Here is a 16,927-nt window from a genome sequence, read left to right as displayed (position 1 = left end):
ATCATTGCAGGAATCTCTAAGCCTGTCAGATGATTTTTCCGTACTGTAAATGAAGTAGTTCTCTCTCCTTGTATTTTCGTGGTAGAATGTAACTATATGTTTTTACTTAAATATAAGACTAATGATTCCACCTATGTGTGGATAAACTAATTCTGGTTTTTATCCCTTATTCTCTTGCTAGCTACAGAAAGAGGTTCCTTTCTGGGTCAATAATGCCATTTAAGTTAAGCCCACATGCTGTCACACTCTGGTAGCTTCTAGAGCTGTTCTTGTCAACTGACAAGTGAAAGGTCAGTGTCTCACAGATTGTTGTTTGTGATAAGGAAACAGCTACAGTGAGATTTGAACTTCTTATGATGTCTTGACATTGCTGGCAGTTGGTAACTGATCGGAGGAATGAAAGCTTGTTTCCATAACAAATGCATTGCTCCTGCATGCAGTGCAATAGAGCTGTGCCTCAGCTTCAGAAATGCAGTCACTTCATTTAACTACTGCCCCACGTGCACAGACACACAGGAGTCAGACATGCTCCTCTTTTGATTGCTGCACCAGTTATTTTAGCACAATTAGCCTGGCTGCTGAGGACTCAAAAGGTAGCTGATGCAACAAGGGATTACAGTGAGAGTGCTGAATCTGGATGTATGGAAGCAGCTTTAACTGAGTGGCACAAAAGAAAGGCATTTTCTCCAATAAAATGTTACTAATCTGATAGAGAATAAGTCATAGTGCAAAAAGATCCGATTAATTTCCAGCTGCATAGCTTTATAATGCAGCAAGATATATAGGTAACTGAGAGAATTAACAATTTCATAAAAGTAGATTAAAAAAAAACTTCTGAAAGCTTTAGGCAGCCTCAGCTTTCCAACAGATTGATATGTTATTGCCATCTTCTTGACGAGAAAGGAAGCAGTTTTATTGTGTTGCTGCACAGTGCCTTTTTTTTTGCATTGCTAAAATGCTTAGAGACACAAAATTGAGAACAGAACCTCTCTTTGCTAGCTGATGTTCCTATTTTTCATTTGCAGAGTTGGTATGGGAATATGCCAGCTGGGAAACCTTACATTGCTGTTCTGTCAGCAGAGGCTTGGCTGGTGGAACTTTGTGAATGAGAGGCGTACGTGGGCCTGGCTGATGGTGCTTTACTCGAAAGGGATGGCTCACAGCCCTACAGGAGTCTGCCTGTAGCAAGTCTGCTTCACTGAGGGCCTTCTGGAGCGAGGAGGGCCTGCATATTTACATCCCAGAATGGCTAGGCAGCCTGTAGCTTCCTTGGAGAGGAATAGAAAAGGCTGGCATAATCCTGAAGGGACATGAGAAAACTTTGATGGTATTGAAAAAGGTAGTACTGATAGCTGTTGTGGTTTTGTAACAAGGTAGAGGCCTTACATTTCAGAAAATAGTTTGATAATTAAGAAGTAGCTAATAAATAAAAATTGCATGCTGTGTCACTCTGATTAAATGAGTACTGCAGACTTGCATCTACTTCTGTACAGGAATTGAGTTCACTTGATGTAGATATTTGCTGTTCTGAATTCAAGGTATGTTACCTTGTCATAAAAAGACGTCTGGTTGGCAAGCAGGACATCCTCTCACAGAGCCATGCTGGCTGTGACCAATGACTGTAATGTCCTTCAGCTGTTTTGCAATAACTCCTAGTATGATCTTCCTCATGATTTTACCATTTCTCACTGAAGTGGGACTGACGGGCTTGTAGTCACCAGGGTCATTTCTTTTACCCTTCCTGAGAATTTGGACAGTGTTTTGAAGCTTTCAGTCAATCAGGACCTCTCTGGATTTCCAAGACTGTTCAGCAATCATTGTGAGACATCTCACGATGACATCAGCCATCCACTTGAATAGTACTCTTGGATAAATCCCACCAGGCCTCTTAGAGGGATCCAACTGGAAAAAACATCCCTGTTTTGTTAGGCAGAACTCTTTAAGTGTAAGAATTTGAGGAAAATGTCATATGGAGAAGGTATCCACCATTATTTGGACGCCTGATCAGCCTCTAAGTAGCTGATCTTGAGACATTCAGCAATTCGTGGCAAAATGTTTCCATTTAATGAGCTCTTGAGTTGACATGGAACTAAATATAACATAGCAGCTTTGATGGGGAGATGTGCCCACGCCTGCAAAAATTTGGATTTCATCTGTGTTGAAGAGTGCACTGGATCTGTGTTAATAATAATAGTGATAATGATGATATTCATCATTATTATTATCTGCTTTATAGAGGGACATGGGAGGTGGCTGCAATAGTCAAAAGTCATCTTTCTTTTGGACAGCAGGAAGCTGGAGGTTGCAATTAAACTCTACATGCTGTCATGGTAACTAATTTATGTTTAAATAAAAGTAGTTTAGACTAAATCATGACTCTGATTAAATACAAAGCATAATCAACATTCTTACCATGCCAGCGATTCCCCCTTTGAAAAACCTCGCTCTTTCTAAGGTGCCTTGTTTGGTGTTTACCCACAATCTGTGCTGTTACAGTAGCCCTTTCTGCTAGATCCATAGATCAGATTTTGTGTGCAAGTTTGCGTAAAGTAGGAGCAAAGTGTGCTCAAAGATATTCCCCAGAGTTTCACAATGAACAGTGCCTTGCCTTTGCTAAGCAGCCTCAGGATGTCTACATCCAAGAAAGAGTTTGAATGCAGCAGATATTATGTGTGTTCTTTGACAGCCTCTTTCTCATAGAACACATTCTTTTGACAAGGAAAGGGCTATCAGGATCTGCTGTCTTGCTCTTGTTCAAACAGAGTCTGTATCAGTAGTTGCAGTGGTCTCAGGCTATAGAGCTGCTCAGTATTTTACTGGGAGAAAAAGGTCATAATCAAATGGCAGAATGCTGTAGGATTATGTCAGTGCCCTTAGCTACAGGAACTTGCTTACTGATTCAAAAGGATTTTTTTTTTCTAAAGGTGAACTTTGTCCTGAATAATTCTTTAAATGTGTCTTCTGTTGTAGTCAGTGATTTGTGAGAGATGCAGAGGATGTCCTTGGTACTCTGTGGTGTACTAAAAGATGAATGACTTTGGAAATCGCCACCACTTTCAAGTTGCTCTGATTGAATGGTGTAATTGTTCCTTTTTGCCCTGTGAAGGATGTGTTAATAATTTGATAGTTGTGTGGGCAGCACAATATTTCTCTTTTTCTCTACCCCTCTGCCCTTAAAATCCAACTTCAGTTTAATGGTAGTTCAATAAACACTTTACCAGCTTTAACTCAAAACATTTAAAGCTGTATTTAACAAAGGTATTTGAAACTGACCCATTATTATTTATCTTTCCTATTCTCACATGCTAACGTCTCCCCACAACATGGCCAAATTATGAAAATGAAATCTAATAAATGTCAAATTATCCACATTTGTCTTTTTTTATACTGAGTAAAAAGAATCCTCGCTGTTATCTTGTCCTTTGAATGCTACCAAACATAAATTTATGCTGCACTTTTTTTTGTTACTGTACAGAACTTAATCCAGAATTTCCATGTTAGGCAAAAAGCATGAAGTCATTATTACCAGAAGGGCTCAGAGAAAATCTGACTTGTAGGAAGAGGGCCTGCTACTTACTGATAAATTCCCTTGGTGAGAAATGCCTTTTGCAGGTGAGGTAGAAGTCCAATATTTTCTTCATTAACCTCCCTTCTGAAGAGACAACCTTCTGTCAGCTCCTGCTCTGTTTTTTCCTGATGCTGCTTCCTATAGGCAAGTTACTGTAATTCCACTGACAGTTTTAGTGGCCGGGAAGCTGGTGGCTGACAGAAGACTTCAGGTTTTTAATCTCATTCTGCAATCTACTGTACCAGGACATCAGACACTGAACTCTTAGGCACTAAAGGAAGTAGACAAATTATTTCAGTTTTCCAAATTAGTTTGTAAATTAGAGTCTTGCCTCAATGTTTAAGAATTAGTAGATCAAGCCCAGGAAAAACAGGGCTGCTTAGTTCTTGGGAAAGATGTGGTTTTCCACGCATGTGTCAGAAGAAGGATCACATGCAGGATGAGGCGCAACTGTGAGTCGCACCTCCCGCTGCTTGTTTCATCACTCACACCAGAAACCAGCCTCCTCGAGCCAAATGGGAAGAGTAACTGTATCTTGTTATGACTGAGAAAAAACTGATGAGCCAAAAGGAGTTGGTTGGAAGGTAAAAGACGAATATTTTAGAACAGCCAGAGTACCTGATTATGTGTAATGGAAAACTTGGTATTAAGTTCTTAAGCTTGTGTTATAAACAGCTTTATATTAATTTATGATGTTTTTGGTATGCAGAGCTTTGAGAGATGTGTCCTTTAGTGCTTCCCTCAATTCATCCTTAAAAGACGAGTCTTTGAGTAGAACTTTTTTCTTGGTTAATGTAGACATTTATTGTCTAAAATAACCCAGAAAGCCATTTAGTCAGTATTTATTGGGCAGAAAATTCAGTGCTGCTCTGAATAAAGAGTAGATTGCCAAAGAAGTCATTCATGAGTGTATGTGTGTTTATGAAAGAGAGCTTTCTACCTTCAATTTCTTCTTGCTGGTGAGCTTCTCTCCTGAGGTTAGGAATTCTGGACACTGAGAATTGCTTTATAGTGAACTTGAACACAGGTTTATATTTTGAATTTAGCTTCAGATATGGATATATTTCACACATTTCTGTGCATCCACTTCATTAGTCAGTTACTGATGTTAGCTAGATTGTGGGGACATTCCCAAATGCTTCACTACCTCCAGAGCAATGGATATTTCACATCTTTCAAAAATGCTAACTTTCATTTGCACGGTATGCATAGGTAATTTCAGTTGGGAGTCCTCAGTTAGGAGTTTTAGAAACATTAATGAGCTTGGCTATAAAATGCCCTTATGTAAATATAATTAACCTCATACTGCACAATGGCGAATCTTATACACAGAGAGACTCTGTAATTGGAATGGGAAGAGAATCTATCCTGGCTGACACCTGTGGTTTAACTGCAGAGCCATCTTTTTCCTATGAAGTACAGAATTTAAATCATGATTTATCTCCAGCTCTTGCTGTGTAGTGTCAGAAAGCAGAGAAAGAGGAGGTTAATGGTTGCCTTGCATTTATGAGACAGAAGAAAAAAATGGAGCCTTGGGAGGGATATCTGTCTTGTTCCATGTGCACTTAAAAGGTTTTTATTGAGGCATGAAAGGTTGCGTTGTTTCATGCTTTGTCTTTTTTTTTGCTTATCCAGGCAGTGATGTACTGCCAAAATTTCTATAAAGGAATTTCTCAGAATATATCCTATTAACTGATCTTAAACCTCATGTATATGCTATGTGGGTACTCACAGAAAAGAAAGAGAATTTAGGAATCAAGTCTTTTCCCCCTTAAGTACAGAAACAGCATTTACTAAGAGAGATGGTGACAGTAAAGGGGCAGATTTCCATGAACTGTGCTTTCCAGGCATATGTTAGTGTGGAAAAAGAGAAAGGTAAAAAAAAAAAAATCACCTGAGTTTATGTTAACGCTTAAAGAGTAATTTTTAACTCTGCATTTTGAACTGGGATAGGGAAAAAAATTCTCTGAGAGCTTTGAAAATGTCTGTTCTGTGAGTATTTTACCTTAAATGCATGATATATCCTGGGTGAGTTACTCAAGTTTGTGTATGTGTGACTTCAGAAAACAAGGCCAAAAGAGAAAGCGCTAATTTGGTACTGTGACTGGAGCACAGAGTAAATGAGATGGTAAGATTGTCTCCAAATCCCACTCTTCAGTTTGGCTTAGTAGCTTGAATGATCTCTACACTCCTAATCTGTGAGACAAAAGAATGAAATGCAAAATAACTGACTTGAAGTCAGTAGTTTTTGGATATGTGAATACTCTGGGCTCCTTTCTACCCCCTGCTTTACATACATGTATTGGATTCTGGGAACAAATGAGGATTTGTCAGTCAAATATTGTGGGCACATATCTTGGTGTCTAGTGAGGTACTCAGCCTGCAGCTTGACCCACATGTACACATTTGTGCAGTAGAAACAATACTCTGGAAAGTACTGGATGTGTAAAAGGTTCACAGCCTGGCACAGAATTTGGCATGGCACCACCTTCCCCTTTGTTTCCACTGGCTACATGACCAAAGGGATGTAAGGAAAAGATAGCAACAGAGAGCGACTTGGACTCGTTCAGACAAAACCCTAAGTTAGAGGTTATGAGGGCTGGAGTATCACAAGATACTTCTGTGGGTCTTTTCCCATGTAACACAAAGTAGTGGTGCAGGCTTCTCAGATTAAGAATTAGAGAATGTCTGAAATTCAGGTTAATATTTCAGCTTTCACTGCTTTTAGAGGCATTTCACTATTGAAAAAAAACCACCACAATAGCAGAAAGTAAAAACTGCTACAAATGGAAATAATTTCTAGGTTAGGAGATCCTGAACTGTGGCTAGGCCAGTTCTTATTTTATATTGATTTTTGTCTGTCCTAAGTATGTTCCCATTTTGGTATCACTGTAATATGGTCTTGACTAAGAAGTGTTCCCGCTGAGGAAAACAGTAAATCAATGGAGCACAAGGATAGACATTATGTATATTTGGAATTTAGCTCTGAGCGAGTTCCTGCTAAGAAGCAGATTTTTTTTGCCTAGGAAGTTTGCCAGCATCTGGAAGGAAACCAGGCAGTGCTGCTGGACCCTCAGGATCAAGAGAGTCCTTAACAAGCCCAACACACTGTTTTATGAGTGTCCATCCAGGGTGTCTCTAGGAGGGCAATCAGGGATGCTGGTTTTTGCAGATGATATGTCAATGTAAACAACAGCTCCCTGTTTTCTGCAACAAAGCATGTGGTGTGATTGAGCAGGAAGGAGAGCTGCTGCCTGTCCAGCAGGCACTGGTGGTCAATACCATAGAGATGTTTCAGAACTTGCAGTTTGAGCAGCTGACCATCCCTATAGTACTTGTTGTGTAGGATATGTGATAAAACAGCATTTATGTTATATTATTTACATTACTGAAACCCCTACAATTAGGGAACAACCCCATTCTGCATCTGCCCATAGTATATGTGATTACTAAAATAAGCATTATTTTTCTCACTTCTCTCTGTTCTGTTTGTGGTACTCCACAAATACAGAATTCGTGAATGTATTAGATTATTTCCACCTTCTTAATTTTCTTTGTAGTTTACAATAAGAAAATGTCACCTAAACAACACGCTTTATAAAATCTTTATCCCCATTTATTAAAAAGCATTAACATTCTATTTGCTGACTAATATATACTTCTCTCTGAGTGCATAGGTGAGGGGCAGTGGTTTATATCTTTCTAAAGGAATCTCTTGTCTCTTTGGTAAGTGATTATTTTGGAGTGCTTGTGTTAAGAGCTACTTATTGAAAAAACCTCAGAAAAAAAACCCCAAGCATCTAGACAGTTTCTGGAAAGCTTGACAGTGATACTTTCAAGCAATGTGCACAATCAGTTTGAGGCATTTTATTGCTCTGAAGTTCATGTTAGACTTATGAATGTGGATGAGGATCATCAGAAAATCTTTACAATTGCAGAAACCATGTTACCAATGTGACATGGCTTTTATGCTGTCCTAAACATCAAGACACACAAATACTTTCCTGTTTTGCAATTGTTCTGAAATGCCTCTCTCAAGCCTCACCACCTCACAACTTCAGGGGATCTGCTGATGCCAATAGAAGTGTATTGCACTGGCTGTGGAAATTCATATTTGGAGCAGCAAATCTTTTATTTGGCAGTAGATGGGGAGGTTATAATTGCAGCTGAGATAAGTCAACTCACCAACTTCTTAACTGCTTTCCATTTGTCATAGGAGTAGTAGCTCCCAGTGACATTGCCAGCAATGGTAATTAATTAATGATGATCCATCCTGCTGACATATATTTGCATTGGATGATGTAAGAGGAGGCTAGGTTTATATGTGTACTCTTCCCTGAAGGGAGAGTTGTCTGTTTAGCAGTTGTCTGTTTAGTAGCTCCCATGGAAGGTGAGGAATTTGGTTTCAGGATAATTGAAGGGGACAGAGCAGAATCTTGTGTTAGTTCATTGCAAAGATAAATAGCTGAGTTATCAAGTATTATGTGATATTTAAGGAAGTATTGTTTAGTGAATTCAAGAGTGTTCAGTGCCACAGGTGGACATACATAGGGTAGCAGGATGCTGAAGAACTGTCTGCCTGCACTCTGGAAATGTAAGGAGGTATTCTGGCAGGCAGCCAAAATTCCTGCATTCTACCAGTAGTATGAGATGATTTAAATCCAGGTCTTCATCTATAGCCTTCTGAGAGCACTGCTCATTCCGTGTAGTGAATCCTGTAAATTGGAATGGCTCAGCATGGGATTAACATGATGGGGGCACTTTCAGCAATCTTCTGGTTCCTCATGAAAACAGAGAGGCTAGTTTAACATTCCTGTTCTTGAAGTATTACCATTCATTGGTGTAAAAGTATGTAAAATAAGGATGAACACTCAGGTTATTTTAGCTATAGCAGAATGGATAGCAATTCTCTGTGAGAGAAACAGAGGTTGCATGATAAAAAATGTTGCCATATCATGTCTTTTTTCCCCCTCACAAATCAGTTCTTCAGCTTTGCTTTTAATTACTGAAATGTTTAACAGGTGAAATAATGCAAGCCAAAGTGGAAAAAGAACTTCAGAATGATTTTAAATACTTATTTTTTTGGATGTACCTCACAAAGATGTTTTGTTGTTTTTGTGGTGTCAAGTAGAGGTATGAAATTGAACAGGTGAGGGGCTACCTCTTCGTAACGTTTTGCAGGGGGAAGGAAGCTATGCCATGAATGATTGCTAGCAATAACCTGAAAGGGTTCTTTTTAGGCATACGTTGTAATTTTGTGGCATGCATTGGTGAACAGAAGCTATTTGTCATGGAAATGAGAGAAGGAGGAAAGGGAATTTGTTAGGAATTGCATCAAGTATGGGAGATGACATAACAGGGTTGTAAATTCATGCAGAAGAAGTCAAGAAACTGAATTCAAACTATTGAGGAGTTGCTTCAGTAGAGTTTGCCCAGCTTTCTCTCAAGTCAAAGATCTTTCAGTTGATTTGAGGAGAGCTGGGTCAAGTCTGATGGAACTCTGATTCTTTTCAGACAGTGAAAGGCTGAGATGAGACTTCCTAATAAGAAAAAAATGTTAGATGGGCCATCAGAAGAATGAAATCACAAGATGTGTAAAACCTTTTAACAAAGGCCATGAAAGTGAATAGTAATGATCCCAGTTTTGCAGAGAGATGATAAATTGTCTAAGATCCTGAGGGACTCTCTCCTATGCTGTTGACTTTGCTAGAGGAAGGTCAACAAAAATGTTTGATACACTAGAAAGGTGTTATTTTACAAAGACAAAAAATGTTGTCATTTTAATTCCCTCCCCCCCCCCACCTCCTCTGAAGTAAAATATACATTTTTTTCCCAAATCTAATATGTCTTTCTTTTATCTTGAGGTAAGACCAAGCAAGGATTATGGTTTACTCTTTCTTTTCTGTATGGATGGAAAACCGGATACATCATTGACATTTTTAGTGGTGGGATAAATTTCTCCCATTCGTTCTAATGCAGACAAGGTTAGAGCTGAGCTTAAGTACTGTAGATTAGTATGAAAGCTGCAATAAGCTTCTTCACAAAGCAGCAAAGAGGAAGTGAATGAAGTGCCTCTCTCTTACTCCCATCTGCAATCTGGAGGCATTGCTGGATTAGGAGGGGTCAGCCAGTGAGCTTTAGCTGATGACACTTCTGCTTTTTTCCTGTCCAGATATCTCAGCTTATGACAGAGACTAGTCGAGAGGGCCTGACTGAAGCAGCACTGAACCGCTACAACGCAGATAAACCTTCCCTGTACAGCTTCCCTGCTTCCCAGAGCACATATGTTGCCAGTGAAGTCTCCACAGGCACCTCGGTGGCAGCATCGTTTTTTGCCAGGTAAGAGAGATTTGTCAGATTTTCCTTTGCTGGACGCATAATTTCTTTTAAAGGAGACAACTCCATAGTGAAGAAGGATATCATGTCAAAACAGGGGTGTAGATACAGATCAATCACAAACTTGCAGGAATTACCGTGAAAATGTTGTTTAATCTACCAACATGCATTTATCTGTAAAATGGGATGACACTTCTACCCTCTTCTGTAAAATATCTCTTCAATGCTTGATTTGGGTTAAAATGTGATTGCACTCCTGGAATAGCACTTGACTTTGTGACATATTTAGAGGGGTTTATCCCTGAATGAGATGGTCCCATCCAAGTAATTTCCTGAAATGGGCAATTAGCTATAGAGCTAACTGGAGGCAGGTAGTTCAGTTTGGTGGCAATCTTCAGACTTCTTTATTGAATTGTACTTCAATCTAGGGAAATTATCACGGTTTCACTTTCAGACTGAAAAGTTAAGGTTTCTGACTTCAGCTTCAGTCCCTGCCATTCCACTGAACTGACCTGAGAGTTTAAATTCAGTCTTGGAATGTACTTTATGTTGAATATTCAGATATTGTTAAAAGAAATCAATGAGATAAGGTTTAATTTAAAAAATCTTATGGCTGTCTTGATTAATTTGTTAGTAAAATGTTTTGTGAAATGGACATCTCACCTAATAAGTGAAATATCAGTTATCACTAACAAAAATTTCTTTTTGGTACAGAAATGTGCTCTTTACAGAACAGAATCTTTTTAGCCCAGTTGAATTTTATATAACAAAAGAAGTTGAAATAATCCTTGTCTTTTAATGCTTTTTATTAATTAGAAGATTGATTTGGGAAGAGTAATGAAATAACAGGAAAATAAGCCATTATTATAGCACTTCCAATCCAATCCAGTGAGAGATCTTGATTTCAAAACATGGAGTGAACTTTGAGTGAGCACCTCAAGCACTTTCCGATCAGCTTCCTGCCCTTGAGAGAGCCAAACTGTTAGTAATTCCACATGTTTCTATTTTATTTTAAAGGTAAATGGAAAACTTATAAAGTTGTTGGACTCTGTAAATTTGGAAAAAAGACTTTCCTCACCAACATGAGGGCTGCACGCGTTCGATCAGTGTCATACAGCAAGTGAGTCGTGTAAAAGGATTAAGTGTAGCATTTTAGAAGATCCAGTTGTTTGAGGAAACTCTGACATTTTTTCTTTGAAGATGAGATGCTGCAATAGCAAATGTGAATGATGACAGTGGTCTTGGTTTGCTGCCCTTTTCTCTTTAGCTGCAGGCAATTTAAATTAAAATTGCTGAATGTACACACATGGTAATATCTAGCTGGAGTGCAGATTGAGATTAGCACATATTTTAGCATGAATTGATTTATGAAGATGACTTAGCTCATTTTTTCTTCATTGTTTCATTGTTTATGCTGAGAGAATTCATTTGCTCTTAATATACTCTGCTGAAATGTAGGAAACTAATTAAATGTACTCAAAATCTCTTGTGTAAATCATGGCATTTTAAGTAGAACTCTGTTAGCTTCTAGCTAATGCTGTGAATTCTTGGGTGTGCTTGGTCCAGCAGAGATCTCATGTTTAGACTGTTTATTTTTAAACTGTACTTAGCAAGATAAAAGTGCCTGGTTTAGTTTGGGGTGTTGCACAATTAGAATAATATCATTTATGTAAGTCAGTTTTGTCCTGGATTTCAAATTACATAATCTGCTGGCAGTTAAGCAGCAAATTCAAGCCAGTTGTTCACTGCTTGACCTTTTAACAAGAAAATTGCCAAGTTGTTTTCGAAACCCGAATCACTAATTTTTGTTTTGTGTCTTGTGTGTCTATTTGCATTTCTGTCAAGTTGTGGTAAGAAGTGTAGGGACCTACTTGTACATGTATTCATAAAATGCAAAGTGGAAGGCAGTGGTTCTTTAACTCATTGAGACGGTGCACTGTTTGCAATGTGAAACAGTACTTTGTACCAGACCTATGAATTCTAAGCTTTTGCTTTTTATGGTTGTCAGTGGCACATGGAGTAGTGACTACCAGCTATATATGCTTTTTTTGAATGTGTGTCACACCCCATGTTTTCACAGTGAGTAAGTAAGAAATTATTACAAAGCCAGAGAAATTTGCCAATGTGAAGCTGAAGTTCAGAGTTGAAGAGTAGAACGTATTCTTTTGAAATTTGAATAATGACCCACAGTATTTCACTCTAACTTCCCTAACAAGCAAAGCAAACCTCAGATGAGGCTCAGATATAAGTCATCCATCATCAGGAAAAAACCCAATTAACTAAAATACTATAGTACGGAGGAAATGTCAAGGCATCCATGGAACTTTTGGTTGTAATTACTTCAGAAATATCAGGCCTGGAATACTGGATGCTCATAACTTTTCTGTTCTCAGGCACTACTAGTTCAACAGTGACAGTCATTTGACTGCCTTATAGCTGGCATTGAGCCATGGAAAAGTATCCTAAGGCCACAGTGACTCTCAGTGTTTTTAAAAACCAGGAAACTTATCAGATGTCTCAATAATTGACCGTTAGGTTTCATGATCTATAGCTGACAGATTTCCAAAACAGCTAAAAGGGCTGCAACTTCTGTGAATTGTCATTTGTTGGGATATTGCTGCAAGGGAACTTATGACACATCAGGATTCCCTTGGGACAGTATGTGAATGCTTTAAAGGAACAGACTTTGAAAACTGTCCAAAGTGCTCAGCTGGTAGGCTTATGAATATTAGATGATACAGGTATGAATAATGAATTTCTAATGGTGATTCAGACACAGAAACTGAATTTAATCAATTGTGCTTTTAGTGACAAGCACTAAATTTGCCTTTTTGTTTAGGACTATCACTCATCTTTGTTTCAGATATGCTTCAGTCGTGCTAATTTAGCAATATTCTTGCTTCTTACCAGTACACATTCATGATGAGAATAATTCATTTAGTGAATGTAAAATAATGTTAAGACTCTTTACTCATAATGAATCATTTAAAGAGCATTTTAGAAATTTTTTGCATGACTTAACTTCTGCCTCCAGTTTGGGTCTTGTCCTAAGAAGCACAGCATTTTTGGGCCATGGTAGCCTAAGGTGTGACAGCCTCTTGCCTCGTGTCCTCCCAGCACGATGCAGGAGTGTGCCACCCCAGCTAAGGGATTAGTAGATTCCTTGCTGATACTGCCAAAGAACTGAGGGAAGGGCCTTCTGTCACTTGTTTCCCTGGTGTCTCTGTGAAGCTTTATCAGGCCAAGGGGCATAGTAATTTTATTCCTATCTATGCTGATTTCTAAATGGAGAAAACTTCTGGGACTCTGACTTCACCTTTGGCCTGACTACTCTGTAAATAAACCTGCCCTTCTGAATAAAAACTCTCTCTTGTGACTGGACTGTAGAGTTTCAGTAGTCTCTCTCTGAGGATGATAGCATCATGTAGCAACCAGAAGTCAAAACTGAGCCAGAGCCTTTCTGTTGTCTGTGGCAATACATTAAAGTTTTTGGGATCTTGGTGCTGTTCCTTGTTTTCCCCATCACAGTAAGCTTGCATTATTGGAGAGGAAGAACTTTTCATCAGAACAAAGGAGAGACATAAAAGCCCATTTCACTTGAGATGTAAAAAAATGTAAAAAAACTTGACGAGGAGGAGATATTTTTGAATGTTAGTCTTTAAAGTTGTTTCCTATTGCTAGTCAGGAAGTGTAGCTGTGTATTTGAAACAAAAGCCTGCCTCAGTCTGAAATCAGATATAGTCATATTTGGATTAATTGAACCTAATGGGAATACAGATAATCTTGAGAGTAGCTTGAAGAATCTGTTCTAGGGCTCATTTTCCATGTCTTTTTGCAACTAAACACTAAAGAGGGCCACACAATGCTACTGTTGTAAGTGTTGCAAGGCAAACGTTTTTTTTTTCTTTTTTTGAAATGGAATGTCCACGTTTTTTTTAAAAGTTCTTACATTAAGGCAAAATAAGAATAGAAAAACTTAGTTGCATGTATAATGCATACACAGCTACTCAATGTGGGATAAGCTCCATTTACAGTTATTTTAATTCTTGGAAAAACTGCTGGTGACCCTTTCCCTACTCATTCCCCATCCCATTTGTGGTGTGGCAGCAGGGAAGGAGGAGATGAGGCAGTGCACTGCGACCAAGGGGCACAGTGAATGTTGTGTTCAAAACACTGCTGAATATGCCACACGTTTCCCTTCCATTCCAGAGAATCCTTTTTGAATATTAAAAAAAATTCTCTTGCATGAACTACAAAGCTGATATGAAGACAGTATTTGTGGGGACCTCTTGTGCTGCTGTGCTGTTTTGATTACTTAGCACTGCAGAAACCCTGGAATCTCATGCCTCCCTGTTTTTTGCATACATGTGGAAAACTTCATTTAATCACACAGCTTTTGATGTTTGCTGTTTTTCCTTATAGTTAGTCTATACAATCTTTGTGTATATGTCTGTTTTAAAACTCAAAGGAATCTGGAAACACAAGGGCTGTCCCTTAAAGACTACTGTGTATTGTAGGCACACCGTTTTAACATCTTGTCTTGAGTTTTTTGGAGGTCTGGGGCAAGTTTACAAAAATAATTTTTTCCTGGTATTGCAATGGAGAATTTGTCAGAACATGCACAGGACAAACAAGTAAGAAACAGAGGCAGCAGCTAGTAGAGAAGGAAATGGGGTGAAGAAGATATTCTTGTTCCACCGAGCCCAGCTTTGGCATAGGGAGGTCCACAGGAGAAACAATGGATTTGTGTGGGTAGTCTGGTTGTAATCAGTGTAGCTGAAGCATGCCCCTGGCAGAGGTGAGAGCCAGGTCAGGAATCTGCTGTTGATACTCCTGTGACAGGTGCAGGTGCACATCAGGCTGTGCAGGAACATCCAGGGCATGGGAGCTGCAGAGGCCTCAGAGACCTCTCAGGGAAGAACCTGTGAAAATTGTCAGATAGTGAAAGCTGCCTGTCTGTGCCTTTCTAAAGAATATTTTAGTCTGAACAGCAGATGACTCAGATGATAGTGTTTCTTCATCAGTTGCTCTTTCAAGTTGCAGTGGTTCCCTAGTTTGGACACTGCTTGGGAAGTTCTTGATATTAAATAGTTGTCACCTCAACATCCTTAAGAGAAAATTCTTTTCTGAGACTTGGGTGAAAACACATTTTGGTTTCTTGCTGTCTGAGCTATGCAGAATCTAACAGGATTTTCTTTCATTAGCTGAACAAGGATTTTCTTTCATTAGTTAAATTGCGGTCAGATTCTTGGACATTTTGAAGAACTATATATTAATAACTAATCAGAATTTCTCTTTTCCCTCATCCCCTCATCCTCACTCTTAAAGTGCATAAGAAATACGTAAAAAGAATGTTAAGATAAAAGATCCTCAGACTATCTTTCAGCAGGAATGCTGGCAGCAAGTTTGGAAACATCTGTAAATCATTTCACAAATATTTCTACCTTCAAAGCTTGTCTCGGGCTAGCTCGTGGGGGAAATTTTAATCACAATGATCTCAGTCTTCCTGACAGACCATGAAACATTTAAAATTGGCACCTAGGTTTGAGTGCACAACTTCAGTGACTGATTTTTCATACTTGCTCAACATTCCTCAGTAATGCAAGAGATCTATGTTCATAGTCACTGCCTTTCTGTGCTTCCTGTTGCTGTGAGAGCCCTAACTAACAGGCTGTTTCTGCTTTCTGTTATTGGTGCTATTTCATGTATATAAATTAAATAGTAGTCAAAAGGGAATATTTGTGACTCTCATGAAGTGAAAGAAATCTGGCAGTTGAGGCATAAGGAATACTCTTTTTCTATATTCAGTGTAAAAAAAATGGAAATATCTTGGTGAGAAAGACTATGTGAGTTACATGCAAGAATAGTCAGTGTGTAGTAGTGGAGACAGTGATCTGATATGCAGTGAAAAAATTAAGACTTCAGTGCCATATCTGGAAGAGAGAAAACAAAGGTATTTCAATGATCTCTAATTTTTGCATGGTAGTTCTGTCTTGGGTCTCAAGATTTCCCAACAATTTCCAGAGATTTTTTTTTTTTCCTTCAAAGTGGACCCATTTCCCATGATGCTTTTGTTTGAATCAGTTCATATAATTTGATTAAAAAACCCCCCAGATTCCAGAGTAGGTCCATTTCTAACATCTAAGAATTGTGTAGGGTACATGTCTGAAGTAATGTGTCTAAATCTTTGCATATCGCATGATGCCATTATTTAAATAAAAATTTAACAATATGTATACACTCTTTAGACCTGGGTTGGAAATCTGGTTGAGACATGTTTAAGTTGCCACTGGGCTGTGAACAAAAGTAATTTAAATCTTTATGCTGATTACATCTACTATATGTTGGTTGCAGATTGTTGGCTTGCATTCGCATCTTAAAATACCGATAATAGACCTTGATTTTTAAGGAGGGTTTGGGGAAGGACCCATGGAGCTATAAAAAGAAATAAGTTAAAACTACCCTGGATTATCGTAGAATGCTATACTTGCAGGGGCGTGCCATCTGCTTAGCCTCAAAGCATGCAACTGATGAAAAGGATGTAAATCATCCTCATGTTCCTAGTATCCAAGTAATCCACCTAAGGTAAACAACTCTGTATGTTTAAAGTTAACAAGTGTAGTTTTCTGGTCTAAGCATATTTTTGAAATATATCTATTTAGAAGAATCTAAAGGAAAAGATTACTCTCCAGGAACAAATTATTTACCATTGAACAGAGAAATTAAAATTCCAGCCCGTGAAAGGTTGTTACTTTGATATTATGTCTTTATTGAAATATGCTACACCTGCTTCCGTGTGCTGCACAAGTTGAGCGTTTTCTGACCTGCACTTGCCCCACATATGATTTGTGTTGTATTGATGGCAATGGTAATCACTAAATAATGTTGTTATTGAAGTAGTCATCAAGATTTGCAGTTTCTTATGTAACTAGCTTTTCACAGTTTTGAGCAAATTTGCCCCTTTCCTCTCTTTTTCCTTGTAAAGTTTTGAGATATAATGTTTCTTTGTAATGCAATGAATAT

The 16,927-nt window shown here is 38.5% G+C and overlaps 1 protein-coding gene across 5 annotated transcripts in view; it reads left to right on the top strand.

Moving 5' to 3' along the window:
• KIF26B (kinesin family member 26B) overlaps nucleotides 1-16,927 on the top strand; it is a 276,539-nt gene that overhangs the window by 100,985 nt on the left and 158,627 nt on the right. For all 5 annotated transcript variants that reach the window (XM_038130583.1, XM_038130587.1, XM_038130585.1 and 2 more), the window contains one exon: nucleotides 9,741-9,907. In XM_038130583.1, coding sequence (XP_037986511.1) covers nucleotides 9,741-9,907 — 167 coding nt within the window. The remainder of the gene's footprint in view (nucleotides 1-9,740; nucleotides 9,908-16,927) is intronic.

This window comes from Motacilla alba, chromosome 3, assembly GCF_015832195.1.
Source record: "Motacilla alba alba isolate MOTALB_02 chromosome 3, Motacilla_alba_V1.0_pri, whole genome shotgun sequence".
NCBI classification, from domain to species: Eukaryota; Metazoa; Chordata; class Aves; order Passeriformes; family Motacillidae; genus Motacilla; species Motacilla alba.
This window is presented reverse-complemented; position numbering and strand designations above follow the sequence as displayed.